Below are 21,343 nucleotides of genomic sequence, written 5' to 3' on the forward strand. Positions count from 1 at the left end.
GACGTGACCAAGTTTTATTTAGAAAAGGAGGTTCCTTCTGCTGAGGAAGAGCATACCGCAGGGCAGGGATCGCAGGGACGGCTTTTAGCACCCATCACCAAAGAGATGCTGCTGGATTATGTCTCTTGTGAAGGGGAAATAAAGATTATAATGCTAAAAAAAATAAATCTTTAACTGGGCAGACAACAGAACCTCTGCACCAAGATGAGCTGCTGCTCTCCGTTGCCCCGATCACCCCAGCCCCAGCACGCAATGGTTTGGTACGGGGACTGCTGCGGGCACTCCTTGCCACCTAGACCTTGGCTGGCACCATGGAAATAAATCCCCAGGACACCTTCACCATTGCCTTCACGGCCCTTCAAGCATACAACTGGCCACTCGGGAACTGAGCATCCCCACGGGCTGCCTGGCAGGACGGCAGGAAGCAATGGAGGGATTAAACCCGCTGCTCGGTGAAGACAAGTTTTATTTGCAACCGAAGACAACCAGAAAGGCAGACCACTTCCCTACCCGCCGATAATGACGGGGCGATTTCCACCTGCAAATGCAAACTCTCTGGTGGCTGCATTAACCATTCATCGCCCAAGGGCACTACCCGGCACCGGGCCCCCGCGGGGACCTCCAAACCACGCTCCCCGGGGCTCCTACGCTCGAGCCCCGACCGAACAGGAAGGTGACGGGTATATTTAGAGGTTTGACTTTCTCTATGACTGCCACCGCGTTTGCTAACTCACTCTTCAGTTCCTACGTAGCCATGTGGAACCAGCACAAAGAGGCAATTCATTTTATCATTTAAGTTTTTCTCTTTGTTATGGCTAAAATAGTTCATAAGCAAGAAATGAAGGGCCCCTCCACGTTTGCCAGCTTTCAACTGAGCCCCACAGAGCAACCCACCCAACAGAAATAAACCCAGCGCATGGAAAAACCAGCGGAAAACATTTTCAGCTCCTGAGAGTGTTTTATTTTAGCACCGCTGGCTTACAACACTGCCCTGTCTCATCCCCTCGCTGGTTTCGCTTTACATTCAGGAACCAGCCCATAATTTCACAAGGAGTTAAGGACCTTTTCTTTCACCTTTTAGGAAGAAATATGGCAATTCTTTCTCTAAATACAAAGATCACAGTGCCACCAACCTCCCTCTCAGCTGGCATTCCTAACAAAACATATATAAAGAGCAGGAGAAACATTTGCCGTATCACAACTTACAGTGAAAAATTATTTAAAAGCAACAACTGAAAGTTAAGATTATATATACACACATTTAAATATGGACCTCTTTTTTTTTAAAAAAACCCCTATTTTCCCTTCAATACCAATCCTATAATTTATGTTATAAATAAAAAGCAAACATAACTGAATAACTTAATTCTTAATTAGCAAACAAACATGTGCCTACAGAAACAAAACTCACGCTGAGAAGGAAAGCAAATCTCTCCATACCTTGTTCTTCTAAGATCCCATTTGGCATCTTTTTGTCCCCGGAGTTCACAACAGCTTTCCTGTGTCTTCTGAACCTGGAATACACACACCACGTTGCCCCCAGGAACTATGCTGAAAGGTAACAGGCATTTTCCCACACCAGCCCCCACCAACCATGTAATTCTGGAGAAACTCTTTCTGTTCATCTTCACGGCGAGAGCCACCACCGCCGCGGCACCCTCCTCTGACCCCGCGATGGAGGCTCCTGCCTCACCGTAAGTACGCCTTTCATTTCCTTGTTAGATCATATCGAAACAAGACTGAGCTAGTTCTGCATGCAAGAGCTCCCCACGCACCTACCTGAAAAAATAGCCAGCCAACAGGATGAAAATGATGAAGACCAGGAGCAGAATCAGCATCGAAGTCAGCAGGTCCTTGTGTAAATTGTTCTCCTCTGTAGAGTCTGTGGATTGGACACAGCCAACGTGAAACGTTAGAGACGCCGATTGCCCAGTCTGGTACAGAAACCGTGCCTGGGGTATCAAAAATCTGGGCTTCTACGCAATAATCTGCTTGTACTTACGAAAAGCAAATCACAAATTATTTAATTACATGCAAAGCTGAAATCGAAACTTCGATTTTTTTTTTCCATTTTTCTTTCCCCCCCCTTCAAAAGCACCTGCAAATTATCTGCTGCTGAGAACATCAAGGGTGTTTTTTGGCATGACTGGCAAAGCAAAGAAATTACTTGCAGTTAGAGTAAGTTTAATGGGTACAAGGTGCTAAGTCTGAAGCCCATTCGGAAGGTTTGCTGCAGTACCCTTTGCGCATCAGCTGTTTCTCAGCCAGACAGAAACCACCCAAGAATGCCACCCTTCGTGGAGATTTTATTGACTCCAGAGATACAACATGTGTTTTAAACACAGCTCATTTACCAGCCCGAAACACCGCTGCTGGCTGTACGTGGCTGTAAAGCACACGCTGAGCATGACGGAGGCAGGAGGGGACAGTGCGAACTGCAGCATCTTCTATGGCTTATATTATATATATATATTATATTATATATAAATATAAGAACAAGTAGGAAAGATGAGACTTTTAACAAATACTCCGAATGGAGATTAAAAAAATATATCTATTATATCTAGTATAAATTGTGAGTCTCATCCTTCTGTTAATAGTGGTTTTATGTATGTGACTCTCTACATTTCAGTTCCACTATGCTTCCGTAACCTTATAATTCTACTGAACAATTCAATGTATAACAGACAAAAATCATTAAAAACCCAACACATTTTGTTTAAGAAAGCAAAACTCTCAGCCTCCGCCTTCAGCAAGCAAAATACAGCCCTGCTACCTGTTTCTCTTTCCAACCAGACGAATAAATCCGGGTCGGTTTGACAGCAGTGGTAGAGACCTCGGGAAGTGGGAAGGATGAGGCCTTCACACCTGGGATTTACTGCCCGTGCCATAGGATACCAGAAGAGGCCGATCTTTCAGTTCCAGCCAAAGGAGCCACCCAAGGCAGGAGCCCACCCTTATGGCATCTACTGGGATGGTCCCCTGGGAGCCTGGACCCCCCAGTTCCTCCATCGTTACACCAGCCTTCCTCCACCTCCTTCGTTTGCACTTTCTGTAAGTTTTAGAATAATAGGATGTGTTGGGTTGGAAGGGACCTCTGAAGGCCATCTAGTCCAACCCCCCTGCAGTCAGCAGGGACATCTGTAACTAGATCAGGTTGCTCAGGGCCTCATCCAGCCTGGCCTTGAATGTCTCCAGGGATGGGGCCTCCACCCCCTCTCTGGGCAACCTGGGCCAGTGTCTCACCACCCTCAGTGGAAAGAACTTCTTCCTAATGTCTGATCTAAACCTGCCCTGCTCTAGTTTAAACCATTGTCCCTCGTCCTGTCACTACATGCCCTTGCAAACAGCCCCTCCCCAGCTTTCCTGTAGACCCCCTTCAGGTACCGGAAGGCTTCTACCAATCTACACTCTTACAGAGTTAAGGCAATTTTTGTTGCTGGTGGCGTGGTGGGTTTTTTTTTCTTCTTTTTTTTTTTAAACTACATTTACACCCTTTTAACAAGTTCTTCATCATTCCTACAGCGGTCTTTGAGAACTGCAGTAGTAATTCTCTTGCTTTCACAATTTCCCTCAACTCTCTTTTTTGCTTACTTGCAGCAAAGGCTCGTTGAAGAGATCTTGCCACAAGCCTCGACGTAAAATATCATGAAAGCACAAGATTACAGTAAGTATCTAGGAGTACATAACACCTGCAATTGTATAGAAAAGAGCTCATATGGATAAACTGGCTGTCCAGAATTGATCGCTGCAAAACCATTTGAGTGTTGGCTTGTATCTTATGAGCAGCTGGATGCTCAAACAGGGTGTAAGGGCATGGAAAAAACATCCTTTAGAGGCATAGATGCACCTGGGGAATATGAGGAAAGAGGGTATCTCAAGTCAATACAATAGTACAAAGAAAGGGAAGGCAATAAAATATATGAAGCTTGACATTTAAGTGGTATATAAAGATAAAAGTGACAGGCATGATAAAATTGTCATCAGAAACCATCACTTGACAGGGTTTCCGAAAGTCACTATTGGAAGGAGTGTCTGGATGAACGTGCATCACCAGAAACAGCTGTGTGGTATTTAGAAATACTGCACTCTGTATAGAAACTAAGCTATCACAAGAAAAAAAGCAAACAAAAATATCTATTTTTGCCCCTCACAGGCAGAAAGGAGCCACTTTAGCCCGCTTTTGAAGTTTTGAAGCTTCAGACCGAATATCTCGAAATCCTCCAGGATTTAGAGGTTTTGTGTTAGTTCTCATCATTGGCTCCATGTCAAGACCCATGACACAAGGGGAAAAAAACAACAAGTTTGAGTCACAAGGGAATTAAAATTTCCCTCAGTTCATTACACAATACAAAATCCCCCATCTCCTCCTTTCAGGAGAACTGCTGTTTTCGGGGTGTCTTTGGAAAACTGATTCCTGGAAAACCACAGAAAGCCTCAACCCAACCCAGGAGAGGAGAAGTTCAACCTCCTACCAGACTACTGTCTACAGTTCCTTAGTTAAGGAGAAGCACCCCTGCAGTGACTGATGCAATTCTCTGCACCAAGATCTCACCTTTCCTCCTACCATTTCACAAGGAAATTAGGTCAAAAACCACAAAAAGTCCCTTTTTCCTTGTATATGGGCACGTCTGTTTTCAAAGCCTTGCAGTGGCACATCAACGGCTTCGCCTCTGCAGAGCCTGTGTGTAAGGCACGGTGTGGTTTTAAAAACTTTCATTTATCACCTGTATTTTCTTAGTACCTACATTGATAATTTTACTAATGTAGCCTAAACCTTGTAAGCAGAAGTTACAACCGGGCTGAGGCCACTGTGGACTCAGAGGCTGAAAGATCTTTGGCCAACACAACTGCCTACACATGAAGAGGGATTTTCAGGGGAGAGTGAAAGACAGACCTGAAATATTTTTTTAATCAGTGCTGCTTCAAAAATTGACAGCTGAAACATAGGAGTAAATGCACGCAGAAGAGGCAGATGTCCTCTAAAGCACATCCCTACCGCAGCCACTGCCAGGGAAAATTTTCCACTGCTCCGACACAAAGACAGCTGCCATCCAAAACCACAGGGCCTTTCTGTTCACAGCCACACACAAAAAAAAAAAAAAAAAAAAAAACCATCCCAAAGGTATTTTTTTAGAAATACAATGAAATAGTAACTTTCATCTTGTCAAGGGAGGAGGATTATCGCCAGGAGGATGGTGGCAATCCCTCGTGCTTCCCCTGCCACCCACTGAGGCTGACTCACGGGTTCTTCCCAGCTTCATTCCCTGTCCCGCTGGCCCAGCCGTCTGAACGGCTCTTTCTGGCAACCTCTCATCGTTTCCTTCAGGGTTTTGATGCTCCCACTTTCTGTATGTGTCAAAAACAAAACCACCCACAGGAAAAAAAAAAGGGAACTAACAGCAGCGTACGCACATCAGCAGCTGCGCTGTGATCCTCCCCCCCGACTCTCTCCTAAACTTTGATTTTCTTCATCCCTGGATGGGCTCCTTTGCAAGTAGGACCTGAACGGTAAAATGGCCCATGAATAAAAGTGGGATTAAACCACTTTTTTCTTCCCCCACAAAAGCAAGCTAACAAGGTAAGGTGCGTGGTTTGCCCTAGATAGCAAGTCAGGTACCTGAAATTATTCTGGCGACTGACAAAGAATAGACGAGAGATTGTTTACCTGGTCACAGGAGAAACCCCACAGCAAGCTCTATTTATTCACAGGTCTGAGCATTCTTTTCAAAAAACAGAGAACTTAACCCTCCGCCTCTCCAAAACTAAAACTAAACTGCTCTCACCCATTATTTGGGTTCGATTTCAGGTGGGGTTTTTGCAGCGTGCATCCTTCATTTCTGCTGTCCCTTCAGCAGACACACAAGTGTCCTTTAAACGGTGCTCAGTCAAATCTGACCCCAGAGGCTTTTGGGCAGCGACACGTGCCTCTGCTTTGGGTCAGAAGTGTCGTTTCAGACATCCAGCCTTGCAAAGGACCCCAGCCTCCTCCGACATCTATTTCACATGAAGAGTTGCTGTCACAACATCTTGACACAGACCTTACCCATCACATGGCAAACAGCGCCCGTAATCTTAAATAGTGCCACCTTATAAAATATATGATTATGAATAGAATCCTGGTCAAATTTTAACAGAGTTGTTTTGTCACCTGCAGGCACAAACCCAAACACTTCCCAGTTTACCACAATGTCGGTGTTTACACCCAACTTCTGTCAGAGTAAGGCATCCCCCAGTGCAGGATACAGGAGCTCTTCGGGACGTCTCTGCTGAAGAGCTCAGTCCAGTCTGCATCAGATTCTGCGGGCAGCTTGCCTGGTGGCCACGCAAGACCTCACACAGTAATTTAGGGGATATTTCAGACCAGATAATCTATGACGCATGAGAGTGTTGAGTATGTTCCATATCACTCCTTCACCTGTTCGCGTTTCAAAGGGCAACAAAGCATCCTCAGTTTTTACTGTAGTCTTTCCACGCTCCTCGCGCACCCCACAGAGCAGGTAACTCTCAAAATTCACCAAGAACAACTGCTGGGAACGGCCCAGCTCATCAAAGCCCACACAGCCATGGGACACAGACCCATTCCTGTCACCGCCTTGCTGGGGGCACTGGGATGTTACTCACAGTGCAGACATGCGCGTGGCACAGGCTGTCCTCATGCCACCATTTGGACTGACGCTAAGGTGAAGACACACTCAAGCGATGCATTTGGGTAGTCCTTAGCACTTTTTGTGGACACAGGCATTTTTGAAATTTCTGTATCGGGTAAGTAGCAGAGTATTTAAATTGTTTTTTGTTGTTGGGGTAAAAACTTCTGCAATTCTGCAAGTGCTTAACTTCTGTTCACTGAACTTTCTGTTCAGATTTGACAGCGACTTATTTATTATAATTAAGCCTCTTACACATCAGTGTGTGCTTTCTACACACTGAAAACCTCCAAGTTAACTCAACAAAAGAAGAGCTCTCCTCCTTTCTCGTTTTCACCAAGTCACCCTGTCCCCTTGAGGTCCAGCTGAACTTCTGCTGCGATGACTGGGCAGGAGAAGTCCACCCATGCCAACGGGGATATCAAAGTCCAGACTAAGCCTGCTCATGCTGGTTTTGGAAGAGAAAACCCCAACCCTGCAGAAAATCACTGTGCTTCGCTGTGCCTTGGCTGCGGAGAGGAAGCAGATACGCAGCTGATAACCAGGAGATGAGTTCGGTACATATGAAAAAGAAACTTAAATTAAATAAAAATAAGTAAAGGGCAGGCAAAGGAAAAAGACAGGTAGGGGAGACAAACCAGTGTCCATAGCCTGCAGTAGGCGAGAAGGCAAGCAGCAGCAAATGCAAGAATCGTGCCTGCGTTTGCCATCCCAGAACCGAATGCCACACTGAGCACGGTCCCCCCCCGTCATCGCAATACTGAATAGTTTGGGTTGGAAGGGACCTTTGAAGGTCATCGAGTCCAAGCCCAAATCCAAACCCACCTATTTCTGAAGTTTTGCTTTTCAAACTACTTCTTGAAATTGAGTATCTACCGGCAAAGCATCCCTTTGGCTTCTAAATACGAAGTAAAACGAGCCAGCCTCCTTCCTCAAAACTCAGTTTTCTGATGATGCCTCACTTTCCACATGAAAGAAGCACCACGAGCCCAGCGTGAAAGTCCCCGTCCCTGGGTCCACTTCTGGCTATCGTATCGCAAGGCTTCATTTTCATTCTTTCTATACATCGCTTCGGTTCCCTTCAAAGACACCCACGAACTTCTTGAAAGTTTCAACCAGCAAGAAGTAGGGCATCAAAAGCTGCACCATTGTGGGAGGCCTTTCAACCCCCCACTCATCTGATAAATTCATTACCTCCGCACATTAATACATCGGTAGTGGAAAGAAACAAATTGTAAAGATGGGCATGAAACCCATGAAATATTCATCGAGTAAACACTAAAGAAATTTAAACATTTAGAAAGGACTTAAAAGCTTTACTGCTGCAACTCCCAGGCTGCTTTCGCATTTAAAATACTTAACAAGTAAAAATACAAGAGGAAGTAAAAGAATCCTCACCATGATTAATACCGGATTACTAACTAATATTTGAGTAACCAGGAATTATTTGAATGCTATAGACAGAATCACGTATAAATAGTCTGTCACACATATTTGATAGCTTAAAGTTTTATCTACTTGAAATAGACATTTATTTATGCAAATCCAAACAAATAAATCCTGGTTTATAGTTATTTAATACAGTTGAGCACTCTGAGTAAACGGCAGCGCAATTTCTCCAGTAAATGGCAACGCAATAAACCCCAGAATATTCGGATTTTAATGAAAGGGAAATTTCAGGGCAGTAATTTCGTGGTACTCTTGTAGGAAGCAAAATGGCAGCAGTGCTGAAAAACTGCGCCATACAGACTAGGCATCCGTGTTTAAAATAAGAATAAACCCAACATTTTAATTCAACAAATGCTTAAAAAAATCAAGTCAGCTAAAATAATGCCATGCAATAAATTGTAACTATTCCTTTCAGAATCAAAAGCATCTTATCTTTCTGGATCATTCACCAGATTAGCATGCAAAAGGAAAGCTGGGGTTTTTTTTTAGTATCCCTCAGTCCCTTTCATATTCTTTTAAATGGACTTTTCTTGATATTTCAATCAAAAATCTTTATTTTTGTATTAAAAACACTGTATTAGTTCAATGGCTATCAAACGTATTTGATAATCCTATTATCTTGGAACTTTCTATACAGCAACACAATTTCAGTGTGCGCGGACTTGCCTGTCAGACAAAACTCTTCTTTTGTGCAAGTAACAAAGGCTTTGATATTTAGGAAAAAACAGTTTAGTCGTACTAATCATTTCTAAATCGTATCACTGAAATTAAGATTTAATTAAAAGACACACGATAAGATTACTCTTATCCATGTTACCATACTTAAATTCAACACAATTTTGAATTAAGCTTTGAAGACGAACAGCACCTATGGAGAAACTCCCTTTTTACTAATTTTATTAAAATTCTGGGAAGTGATACAACAAACAAGTTACTTCCCTTTCCCAATTCCCATATTCTTCCATATTCGGACCAAGAGTAGTAACTTGTTCTTCTCCTGCTTCAGGCGCCAGACACAGAGCAGGGTACTGAAAACTACTTGACAATATTTCAGCAGAGCCATTTATTAGTAATTTTTTACTTAGCTAAATTTTTGTTTATATTAGCAACGTGTTCACTTTGAAAGGCCTAAGCAAAACGACACTAAGACTGTCATTCCTAATGGTAGAGCCACATGCTTCCCTAACCCTGGTCTGTTTGTGCCCGGCCAGAGCAGTGCTCAGCTGCACCTCCACTGCTCTCCAGCCTCAGATTTTCATAGAATCATAGAATGGTTTGGGTTGGAAGGGACCTTAAAGATCATATAGTCCAACGCCCTGCCCTGGGCAGGGACACCTCCCACCAGCCCAGGTTGCTCCAAGCCCCGTCCAACCTGGCCTTGAACCCCTCCAGGGATGGGGCAGCCACAGCTGCTCTGGGCAACCTGGGCCAGGGGCTCACCACCCTCACAGCCAAGAATTCCTTCCCAATATCTCATCTCAATCTCCCCTCTTTCGGTTTGAAGCCATTACCCCTTGTTCTATCACTATATGCCCTTGTAAAAAGTCCCTCTCCAGCCTTCTTGTAGGCACTCTTCAGATACTGGAAGGCTGCTATAAGATCTCCCCAGAGCTTTCTTTTCTCCAGGCTGAACAATTCCAACATTCTCAGACAAGTCGAGGCAGCAGCTATCTCTTAGCAAATTCCCCCTCTGATGCGAGCACGGTGTCACTCACTGACACCACGTAGACAGGGAACCACTGCCTGACAAACACCCTGCACTGTCACAGGGATTTCGAAGATAGCTAGGATTATGAAAGACGCAGACAATGTGCAAGTGAAATATATCATCCCATCAGAGAACATCATAGTAGAATCAGTATTTGAAACAGAAAAACCCGACGAACCCTTATTTGACTTGAAGGAGCCCCTCTCCAGGACTGTAATGTGTTAAGACGTAGTTGTAGTAGGGCTTGAAGCAAGAGGAAGAAATTCCAAAAATAGAAATGAGGATGAATAAAAGATGCTGTGGTAGACCAGTGAGTACAAGATTGCTCTCAGGTCTTTGAAAAAGGCTTTTCCATTTTTCACCTGACTGAATCTTATGCAGGACACCTGCACTATTGTCCGTCTCCTCAAGTATTGCCTTAGCTTGTATCAATTGAAAACACAGAACACATCTAAACGTCATGAGGAACTATGGTTTTTAAATATGTTCATCCTGTTGTCTAACTGATAATTTCTTTATTTCATATTATCTGAATCCAGGTCCCATCATGATGGGAAACCCTGGGGCACGGAGAGCTTGCAGCCCAGGCAGGAGGAGATACCCTGTGTTTCTCTACCTCTCCCAAAGCTGTCCTGTGCATTTCCCACACATGGGAAAGAGAAAGTAAAGTGCACAGCACCAGTCATATGAAGATCAAATACAGAGGTCATCTGGCAAGCTCATTAGTGGGGTCAAAGTCCTGGAAAAATATCCAGGACTATGTCACCAGGGGGACCTCACCCGAAGTCCCCTTCCACGCCCACTCCCATCCCTACAAATTAAGTGATGCCCTTACTTGTTGTTGTTGTTGGTTTTGGTAATTCCGTTCCATTGGGCGGTAAAGCTTGCGCAAACCGAAAACTAACACAGAGCAGCAGGAGCGAGCAGGAATGTTCCATCCTGGACCTAAAAGAAAATGAAAGCAAAAGAGATAATTTCAGGTCAAATTCCTATTACGTCTTCTCCTTACATCAAAACAAGGCTAAAAGAGAAAGCAATGTTTACTTTAGATGACGAAAGTTTTCAAACTTACTTTATGCTCTCCCATTGCCTTATCATTTAACTTTCAGTTTTGATGCAGAGGGAAAAGGAAAATAGCAGTTGCGCGCACTCAGAATTCACGAAGAATTCTAATCCAAGAACTCACCCGACCAGTCCAACACTAATCCAAGAACAGGAAGATAACGCTCAGCCATCGTTCAAAGACAACGACAGAAATCAGGCCAGAAAAGCTACTCTGCATCAGTAAAGCACAGCAGCTGAGGACACTGAGGCAAGGAGTCTGAAAGTCATTTTGATATAAAAGAAGAAAAACCGCTAAGTACCAGCAGTTGGAATCTTGAGAATAAATGCAAATCAGAACTTGGCCACGCATTTTTGGTGGTTGCTGCCGTAACCGCATGTATCATTCCTTCTGCAAAGAGCACGAGGAGAAGCAGCGGGGCTCCGGCCAGCGACCAGGCGGGCTTTTACCACCAAGCAGACCCGTAACAACCACAAAGTTTAAATTACCTGTAACAAGCACCTTTTTGGAGTTTCCTTACCCTACCTTGATTTCCTATAGACACTCCGTGCTTCGGAGATAATTCCTTTGGAGAACACATGCGCCACAGCCATGCGTCTGCGAGCTATAAAGCATTTCACCAAAGCCTTCCAAATACAGAGAATTTCAGGTTTCATGAGACCAGAAAATCACTTCCAATGTAGAGAAGGTTAGAGAAAAGGTGCGATGAGAATGTGCTGCTGCTCTGAAGACTATAGAGAAATTCAGGGAAATCAATAGCTGCAGATAAATGAGCTTGTCTAGAAATACTCTAGTCCCTCTAAATCAAGGTCTTTGTGGAAAAAATAAATGTTGGTATTAATTTGCTGTACATTTATCCAGTCCCTAATGAACATATTAATTATGAGAGGCTGCCATCTCAGCCATTAGCCCTCCTTGCTTGATTTAAAAATATTTTCTTTGGCACAACACACAAACATTACTTTCTGTATTTCGCAAATGGCAGAAGACATCCAGATGGTGGCTCTACTCCCATTGCTAAAATTCTAACCATCGTAATACTGCACAACAAAGCTCCCCGATGTTTCAGTATAATACATTCAATATTACAATTTCCACAGGATATTATATAGTGCTGCCTAACAACAGACAAAAAAAATGCAGGAACTTGGCAGTCATTAGACTAATCATTAGAAAATCCTTCCTTTCAACATAAAATGGGATAATCCAGCAGAAATAATCTCTGGATAAACTTGAATATATATATATATATATATAAAAAAAAACCCAAACTTTTGTAACAACAGCTTTCACACCACCTTTTTGTCATTCTCACGTGTGTTACTCAGAAGTGAACCTTATTCCCAGCCTCTCCGCGATACCTGGGACTAAATTCGAACTCAGCACACGCCTGGTGTTTTGTTTAAAAAAGGAAACAGAGCTAAAAATGAATTCTCTCGTGCTCCGAAGGGATGTCAGCAGGAGGGAGGCTCTCGCCAAGCCGGGCACGGGCACTGCAGCTGCCTTAGGGAGCACACAGGCCCTTAAAGGAAGGGCAGCGAGTAATCTCATCGGCTATTAACTTCATCATTGGTTTGCTTTGTCAAGGCTCTGTTAGACACGGAGCAGCCCTTCTGCCCGCTGAAAGCAGCTACAGCACGGTCAGGGCAACCCCTCCCAGAAGGGATTGTAGGATGCCTTCTATCCATTGCCTTTAGGATGCTATTTTAAATTCTTCCGAGTGTTATGAGAACACAGGAGTAAGAAAAAAAATGAACATGAAAGTAAAAAAAAAAACAAAACAAACAAAATACATTTTTGGAGGGAAAAAAAAGCATATAAATTTTTCACACAGTAGCACACACTTAATAGCATTACTTTATTCTTGCTTCCCTTCTTACATTTTGGAAGCTCAATGGATGTAGCTGAGGTTTTTTCTTTAAAATAAACAAGTGAAGAAAGAATAGTAAGAAGTATCATTAGCATCAAACTTTACATTTTTAAATCCCCCCCCCCTTTTTTTTTCCCCAGTCCAGCTTTCTACTGACAGATTTACTCATTCAATCCCTTCTACGACTGTTTATAATTGAAAGCAGCCTTGATGTCTTACACTAACAGGCTCAGTCAACAGCCAGGGTAACCCTGAACTAGCCTTTATTAGGATTAAACAACTAATTATATGTAATAGCTTATTGCAAAACATATCAGTGTTAAATCACATGCAGACCTGGTCTGACAACCAAACCCAGCTTTGTTGGCAGGAGACCCATCCTCTTACTCCAAAACACTCCGGCTTCGAGAAATCTCTTTATCCAGGTCTAACTAGATAAAATCAAACCCATTTATAGTTTAGCACAAGAGTCGCCATAGTAAGGGACCGTATTGCCACCAATGATATGAAGTTTTATCCCTGGGCTATCAGGTATAAAGCATTACACATGAAGTTTATATATGAACTCTTATACCGACTTGGGCTGAGTTAAACAAATGCATTTTCTCAGTCTTGTCTATCCATTGTAAGAGTTGAGCAAGAAGTTAATATTCAGATGTCGTAGGAAAAAAACCCAACAGGCTGTATTTAAAAACAAAACAAACGCCAAAATTTAAAGAGAATCGCCTGCCCTGAAAACCTGCAAGTCATTGGGAATTTTTGTGTTCAGCAAAACAAAGACCCGCAGTGGAATCTGGTGTAATTTTGGGAGCAATCTGTATTATAAAACCCAGTACGGCTACACTGTGTTTAGCACGATATATAACCTTCCGAAATCTAACAAGTCAGCATTATGGAGCACCGGTACGCTGGAAGCTCAGAAGACGCAGCAGCATTTCACGTAAACTGACAGGAGGGGAAGGGAAGGAAGAGGATTTGGAAATCTGGAGCAAAGCCAGAATAAGGGCGGCATCAACAGGGAGAGGCACTGCCAGGAACGAGGTGCCGAATGCTGCACTTCAACTTTCACGCTTTACACCCTCGGCAAAGGCGGCTCCAATCCGATGGCCTTTGGGCTAATGAATCCTGGCGGCGGCGGCCAGCGGCTTTGCCGGACGGGATTCAGTGCAGTGCCGAGTTCAGCCGCTCACTGCGAAAACACAGCCAGCTCCTTAATAAAAAAAAACAAACCCAAACAACGTAATAAAATTGCTGGCAGGTTTACAAAAGACTGGAAAGTGCAAGGAACACCAACGTTCCTCCCAAAACTACTGTTAGGGGTTTTTTTACAGATCCAAACCCCACGCCAGAGATCTTCTGTCTGTTCTCTTGAACACGATAAAGTATAACTTGAGTATACGGTCGATGCCTCGCAATTCAATCAGAAATCAATACATCTACAGAGATGATGCAAACTCCGGGATCTCATTTTTGGCCAAAGCACTTTGTATTTCTGCTTGCTAAAGAAAATAAGGATTAAAACTCATAGCAAATTTTAGGTGCCACAGCACAGAGGCAGATGCAAGAGCCCAAGCTTGGCATGACCAAGCGCTCCATACAGCCCAGTCCTCCTCTTCACACTGGGGGGGATGGGGAGGAGAGCAAGAGGCAAGAACGTAAAATAACTGTAAGCTTTTCTCTATGTACCTGACATACAGGACCTCAACTATCTGTTTATTATTTTTTTAAACAAAAAACTCCACCGCCATGGGCACAGCAGCATCTTCCATCCTCAAGGAGGTACAATGTCATGATAGTGTCTGCTAAAAAAAAAAAAAAAAAAAAGATAAAAAAATAATAACAACTCCTCTCCAGAGAGAGCAGGCAGGTAGAAAAGCACCGCTGAACAAGAAAGGATAACCCTGTACTACAAGAGAAGCCTCTCGTAGATAAAATCGGAAAGGAAAAGATCCGGGTAAAGGCATTCACTGTCATTTATTACACGGATTGCTGTAAGGGAACTGCTGCCCGCCTGGAAAAAGAAATAGGAACTGCTTTCATAACCGCGTGCGATACAATGCATTTTTATCTACTTATATCTAACTACCTCCAGCTTTTATTTCATGGATACGTGTGGGTAAATGGCTTCAAGCACTTAAACTTTAACTTCAGAGAACAATATTTTTTGTAGTGAACGATTCTTAGCTATTTCTGGTTATCCGAAGCCTTAAAAAGGTGCCAGAGATTCCTGTTACAACCAGTTTTAAAAGTCCGCATTGTTATAGATAAACGCCTCTATGTCCGACAGGGAACTTGGATACCATGACACAAATAATAATTAAAAAAAAATCTAAAAAAAAAAAATCACTGTAACATTGAAGAGCTGACTCGAGTCCTGCCAAGGAGACAGAGCACTTCAAATCCAACGCAATCGAGCAAGGATCGGCTCAGGAGCCAGCAGAAACCCGAGAAAACTGCATTATTTTCAGGGATTACTAGATTAGTACACACACTTAATTTTCTATTTTGGCTGCGGAACCGAATCCTCATCTGACCTGACAGCTTAAGAATAAAACCTGGGTTTTAAGAAAACAAGCCAATAAAACCTTTGTCAACGCTCCTACACTGACTTTTTTTTCAAGGAGCCTGATGCACAAGCTACTTCAGAGCGGGTTAAATAGATACCCATTCCCTGCATCCTCCTAAAGCAGGAATAAAACAGCGGAACATGCCATCTAACACCCAGGACGGTGGAGAGACTGTTGGGTTTTGGTTTTTTGCCCCCAGGCTTTAGCCTCACACAGCTCAGGTCATGCCCCAGATTTGTCATGCTAAAAAAAGTAATATTCTAAAGGACAAGCGTTACCAATTCAGAAAAAAAACGATTAAAAATGAGAGACATGAAAGCATTGTCACTGTAGGTTGACAAATGCGTTGGCACCTGGGACGTTGGCCATGACAACAGCAAGTGCCTGCCCCAAAAGACTGATAGTTTAAAAAAGAAGGAAAAAAATCTCTAAAAAAGGAAGGGGGGAAGCCATCCTCTCTCTCCTTACTCTACCTTTTCTCCTTTCGGTCTGCCTGCTTTTTGCAGATAACCCCTCAAACACAGCTGGTCGCTCTGGAGAGCCGTTAGCCCCGGTGTCTGTGTTCTCCTGGGGGTTGCCCTACCTGGAGCCGGGACAGTGCTGTCTGTCCCCCGCCCAGGCTGGGAACCCCAGGCACCAGGAGCAGCTCTCGCCTCCCAGGCAGTGCCGAGTTACAGTTTAACTGGAATAGCTCTTGCGTGACTTCACTTTTAGTCAGGACTTTATTGCACCATTACGTCATAAGGCAGGTAAGAAAGCAGTACTGGGCAAGGCCAGGTTGGACGGGGCTCGGAGCAACCTGGGCTGGTGGGAGGTGTCCCTGCCCAGCGCAGGGGGTGGCACTGGGTGGGCTTGAAGGTCCCTTCCAACCCAAACCATTCTGTGATTCTATGTTTTTACAGAACAACTGGAGAAAGTCCAGGTTCTCCGTCCCCGCCTTGGGCAGCCGGCATCAAAGGCCCCTGTGCTTAGTTCCACTGGGCATCATCTGGAAACAGCTTTTCGATATTCCTCTCATTTGGGGTAACCAGACAATAACCATTTGTTACTTGGAGTTATACTTTAAGCCCCAAATCAAATTTCCAGAATTTTGGTAAAAGTCCCGTATTTTGACCTGCTTTACAATTTAGAAGCTTTGGAAAAAAATGAACATACCAGGTATAAAAAAGAAAAGGACTTGAGGTATTTGTTGAGATGTTTGGGCGTGCGTTCAGTGCAACCCCATGAGAAACTTGGGCAGGGACCTTCCTGCCTGGGAAACATTCCTCGAAATTCAGCCGCGCGTTCCGCTGCACGGCTGTTCCTCAGAGGCAAGGCTGAAAACACCGCGCAATGAAAAGTTGAATTTCATCATAAAAATGTATTTTTTTTTATGGGACTGTCTACAGCGCACTCACTATTGGGTCTTTTCTACATATAAATAACAAGCTTTGTTTCTGATCTCGTCAGGAACGGCAAGAGAATTTATGGATAAATATCTAATATTTAAAATCATTTATAATTTAATATAACCGTTCAAAAAATTATATCTGACAATAACAATTCCTCATGTATTCTACATGAATACCTGCAACAAAGATCATTTAAAGGAGATGGAAATAATTAGATTAAAAAAAAGTACAAATTAGAATAATCACTTACACATAAGAGCCTGAGCGAGGCAAAGTACCAATTAACTGAATAAAATGAATTCCCATTTAGAATAATCAAGCTTGATAGACTGTCCTACTTGCTTAGTCACTTCGTCTCCAATTCAGGTAGACAAATTATTGCATTTGCTTTCATTTTGATGTTAGAGGAGGTCAGCGTACGCAGCACGGGGTACGCGTGTGACAAAAATTTACAGCAGACAGTCGAGAAACGAGCATTTCCGATGTGCCAGAGGCCAGTTTCTCAGGTGAGCACACCAGCAATCCCCATGGCCCACGCATTCATGGACTACATACAGCTTAATCAAGGATTTATAGAGAAAATACATTGTCTGTTCAAAAAAGTGATGTTTAAAGGCACATAACAACACCGACAAAATTTACCACTTCTGTAATAGTAATTTTTTAATTCTGCTGACCCGCTATAGCTGGTCCTATCTGTCTTTCTCAGTATCGTGAGCAAGTCGCAAAGCCCAGTCTCCCATGGCTAACGCTAGCTCAAATCCATTCCAATTAGCAATGCCGGGATCTCCGGTGAATATAAATCACTGGTTGTCACCTGCAGATTAAGCACTGCATTAGCAGGTCCGCTCTGAGCAGGATTAAATGACAGTGTTGACAGTGGGGTTGACATGCCACCATTACGAAGTGACACTTGCCACGTTAAAAATGGTGAGAGATTTTTCAATCAATCGGATTCCCCAAACGCACCCAGGACCAGGAGGCAGCAGTGTTGGGAATGACAGCGATCTGTTTGCGTCTCTTTGCTTGGGGTTTTTGGTGCTATCGCTTGCCAGGATTAGCTTCAAAGCAGTTATGAAGATATGCTATGTGATAAACTGTATTTAAACACATTTAGATGTGTTTAAGCCTGGGAACATAATAAAATTTGACCACAGCTTTCATTTTGGAAACCTACGGGTATCCTGCTCACGTATTCCACAGATGGCTTATCTGCAGCCCCAGAGTTCTGGAAATGAAGGAAAAAAAAAAAGAAACTTCTTTGTCCTGCTGTCCCGAGTGGCTCTCAATGAAGCAATAAAAGGGCCGTGAAGATTTTGGGATATCATATTTAAAACTGCACAGGTCAGACTTGGAATAGTCAGTTTGTACATCACAGAAATTAAAAACTAGGAAAAGAGCATACAAGATGAAAGAGAAGGAACTACAACTTCAGAGGAAGAGAGATATGAAAATTATTTTTGAATTCAAAACTGTATTTCCATGCTGCAATAAAAAAAAAAAGGTTCAGATGATTGTCGTGGTTTGGTCTCTCTCGCACAGATGTACATTTACCCACCAACACTTTTTAAAGAACTCTTTTGCCAGATTTTTGCAGTTCTCTGACCAGCTTCCGCAGCGAACAGCAGCCTCAGCAGGCGCATCTCTGAAGTAGTCGTAACCCACCTCCACCGGCCGCCACTGAGACCCGCAGTGATTTAACTGAGCCAGGGTAAGCCAGTCCACACCAACCAGAATAAATGAAGTATAATTAATCCGGATGAAGCCAGCACGCACATCATAATTTATAAAATAGTCCCCCACCGGCTGATGCAATGACTAGACTATTTGTAGACACAACATTATCGTCAGATGTGATGAGTACCGTTACGGATGTCTGTCTGTCTGCCTCTCAAGCCCAGACTGCCATAACCAGGAGTTACGGTTCCAAAGTCAATGCACTGAGGATGCTATTTCACGACTTTCTCACCTAATGTACGGAAAAGCATTTAAATATTTCTGAAAAAATAAATGAAATTCCTGTAGCTCCCTCAATTATAAATAAACCACCCAAACACAAATCCCTACGTTAACTAAACAAATCCCCTGAGAATATATTTTTTAAAGATTCATACCTGTTTTGTCATGAACTGAGGCTTTAATCATTAAGGAAGAAGTTAAGATAACTCCCATGATTTCGGTATTATTAATTAATATGAGTCACGTTTTATTTAGATGTTTACACAACTGCAAGAGGATTAATTTTAAATACAACCAATACAGCTGCAAAGTGCTCAATAATATGGTGGAGCAAAAGGTCCTTTTTGAGTCCCCGAGGCCGTTTCCTCACCACAGGCTGGACCGACCGTACCCACCCTGTTCTTGGCACGGTAGTCTGAAGCTTGCATCCAAATCTCCAGTTCTTCAGCATCCCTCAGCTCTGTACTCCACAGTCCTTCACTTTTTATTTATTTTTTTTAAATTTCTTTTCCTGGTGTAGAGTCAGCCCACTGATCCCTCTCCCCCCACCCGCAGAGACGGATTACAAACTATTCCCATTTGAGCTTCCTACACTTGAAGACAGGCATCTCCCTTGAACCATAACTCATTATGTTATATATATATAATATATATAATTGTAAGCTCATTAACAGCAGCAATTCTTTCAGCCTCTCCAAGCACAACACTTCCAAACCCCAGCAAATCTCATTACTCTCTTCTGGACCCTCGCAGCCCGTGATCCTTCCCGAAGTCCTGATGCTCTGGGTAAGGCCTCAGCAGCCCAAAACACGGAGGTACCATCCGTTCACTATCTCACCAGTTCATACATTTTATGCATCGTGACATGGGATGGATCAGGCAGGTCCTTTCCCAAGTTCTCCTGTGGAGACAAACTACTTCACCCACACGCACGGTGCAGCTGATGACTCCTGCTTCAGACTTTGCAACCGCTCTGCATTTGCACGCCGTCCTCTCCACAATGTTTCCCTAATTAGTCAAGATTGCTTTGAGCGCCATTAATACCCTACTTCCCATGCAAGCCGAGCCATTAATAGACACAATACATAACAACCTCCAGGCTGCTGCGAAGGCCACACACCTGCACTCTTCAGGGTAGAGTTCTTCCAATTAATAGCTGCTCTAAAAGCACCGGTTTCATCACATCCATCTTTTCCTAATGTGCTTCTGCGAGGGCATTGTCTCTGAGGCAGGGACAAAACCCCACTACGACATCTACAGGTTCTGATGGAATCCGTAAGACATGTTACACTCTCACGGGACAAAGACCTGTTTGACAGGAGATGTCACTCCCTACACATCTTTCCAACAGTTTCCAGGGGGTTACTGATATTTAATTGTTTTGGCATTTTTCCTGGAAACAGAGTTAAGCTGACCTGCCTGTGAAACCTCCAGCTCCTCCTCATCTCCTTCCCACAGTGGGCTCACGTAATGCCCTCTGCCCACTCACGCCACGTCTCCTGGCCCCTGCAGACTCCCAAACACAAACCCAGAGATGGCTCCAGCTTGTTCTCAGATGAGGATTTCACACAAGCCACCTAGTTTGAAAATACCCAACTTCATCTGAAGGCAAAATTTGCCCTTCCCATGTCGCAGCCCCTGTTCCCCTCCCTGCACCCCCGTGACCACGCGGCGCTGGCTCCTGCTGGGTTTGGTTGCCTGTTCCCCACTGGTCCCCAGGCAGGGCAGGTGCTGAGCATCCTCTGCCGGGAAGGAGAGCTAAGCCACCGCTCTTCCCTACCTTCTTTCACCTACCTTCAGCATTCATATGCGCAACCCCTCAAGGACCATTTCCAACAGTCCGACCGCGGGCAGTCATCTCGTCAAGGTACAAGCTGTAAAGGAGCAGAACGACGTCAGCTCCACAAAACCAGAAGTCTCTTCAGAAACCAGCAAAATCACGAGAAGTTGATTCTTCTCTTTTTGGTCCCAGGGAGAGATGCCCTCCTTCGCGTCTTAACGGCGGTGTGGGGTCCTGCCCTCAAACTGCAGCTCTGGGGAGGGAGCTCCTCGCTGCACTAACAACCTGGACCTGAAACGCCAGGTCTGAGCCCAAATTCCACTGCGGGACAGCTTCAGCCGGAGCAGAAGAGGCAGAAACTGGAAACCAGAAAGGCTAATCCTGGAGCTCGATGCCACCATCCCTCCACCTGTGCCCGTCCCGGTGCCACCAGCCCGATAACCTCACCTTACCCGCTGTCCATGCTCCGTGTCACACGCCAGCCGCCATTCTCCACCCACTGCTGCCACACAAAGCACAAAAGGTGCTGTGAAAGTACTTCTTGAGCTAAAGGGTGCTTCCTGAGCTAAAGGAAGAGCTGAATTAGTTGTCAGCACTATTTAGATGCCAATATTTCTGCAGGCTCGTCAGGTCATCCTCTAACGCGAGTCTCCGTCGTATGACATTTTTACAGGAAGAACAAACTATTTTCAGTTTATTGACGTTTTCTTACCTCTACCGTGCAGTTGGGCTTCGACTTATTCCCTTTTTTTATGACCACTTTCACCATTTCCTTTTTGCTAACGTGCCCAGTTGCAGCAGCGGTTTCTGCAACGCTGGGCCACACACATGAAAATTAAGAACTAGGCCTTGCTCTTAGTCATTAGCAAAACAACTTACGGAAAGCGAGCAATATATGCTTTAACTACT

The 21,343-nt window shown here is 44.0% G+C and overlaps 1 protein-coding gene across 8 annotated transcripts in view; it reads right to left on the reverse strand.

Moving 5' to 3' along the window:
* PTPRE (protein tyrosine phosphatase receptor type E) overlaps positions 1–21,343 on the reverse strand; it is a 108,725-nt gene that overhangs the window by 27,843 nt on the left and 59,539 nt on the right. For 6 of the 8 annotated variants that reach the window (XM_063338280.1, XM_063338279.1, XM_063338282.1 and 3 more), the window contains 3 exons: positions 10,640–10,749; positions 1,780–1,882; positions 1,441–1,514 (listed from right to left, as the gene is read on the reverse strand). In XM_063338280.1, the coding sequence (XP_063194350.1) occupies positions 1,441–1,514; positions 1,780–1,882; positions 10,640–10,742 (280 nt within the window). In that variant the 5' untranslated portion in view covers positions 10,743–10,749. Of the gene's footprint in view, positions 1–1,440; positions 1,515–1,593; positions 1,680–1,779; positions 1,883–10,639; positions 10,750–17,502; positions 17,507–21,343 lie in introns of those variants that run through there. The other 2 variants (XM_063338283.1, XM_063338284.1) reach the window with 2 other exon arrangements.

This window comes from Chroicocephalus ridibundus, chromosome 6, assembly GCF_963924245.1.
Source record: "Chroicocephalus ridibundus chromosome 6, bChrRid1.1, whole genome shotgun sequence".
Taxonomy (NCBI): Eukaryota; Metazoa; Chordata; class Aves; order Charadriiformes; family Laridae; genus Chroicocephalus; species Chroicocephalus ridibundus.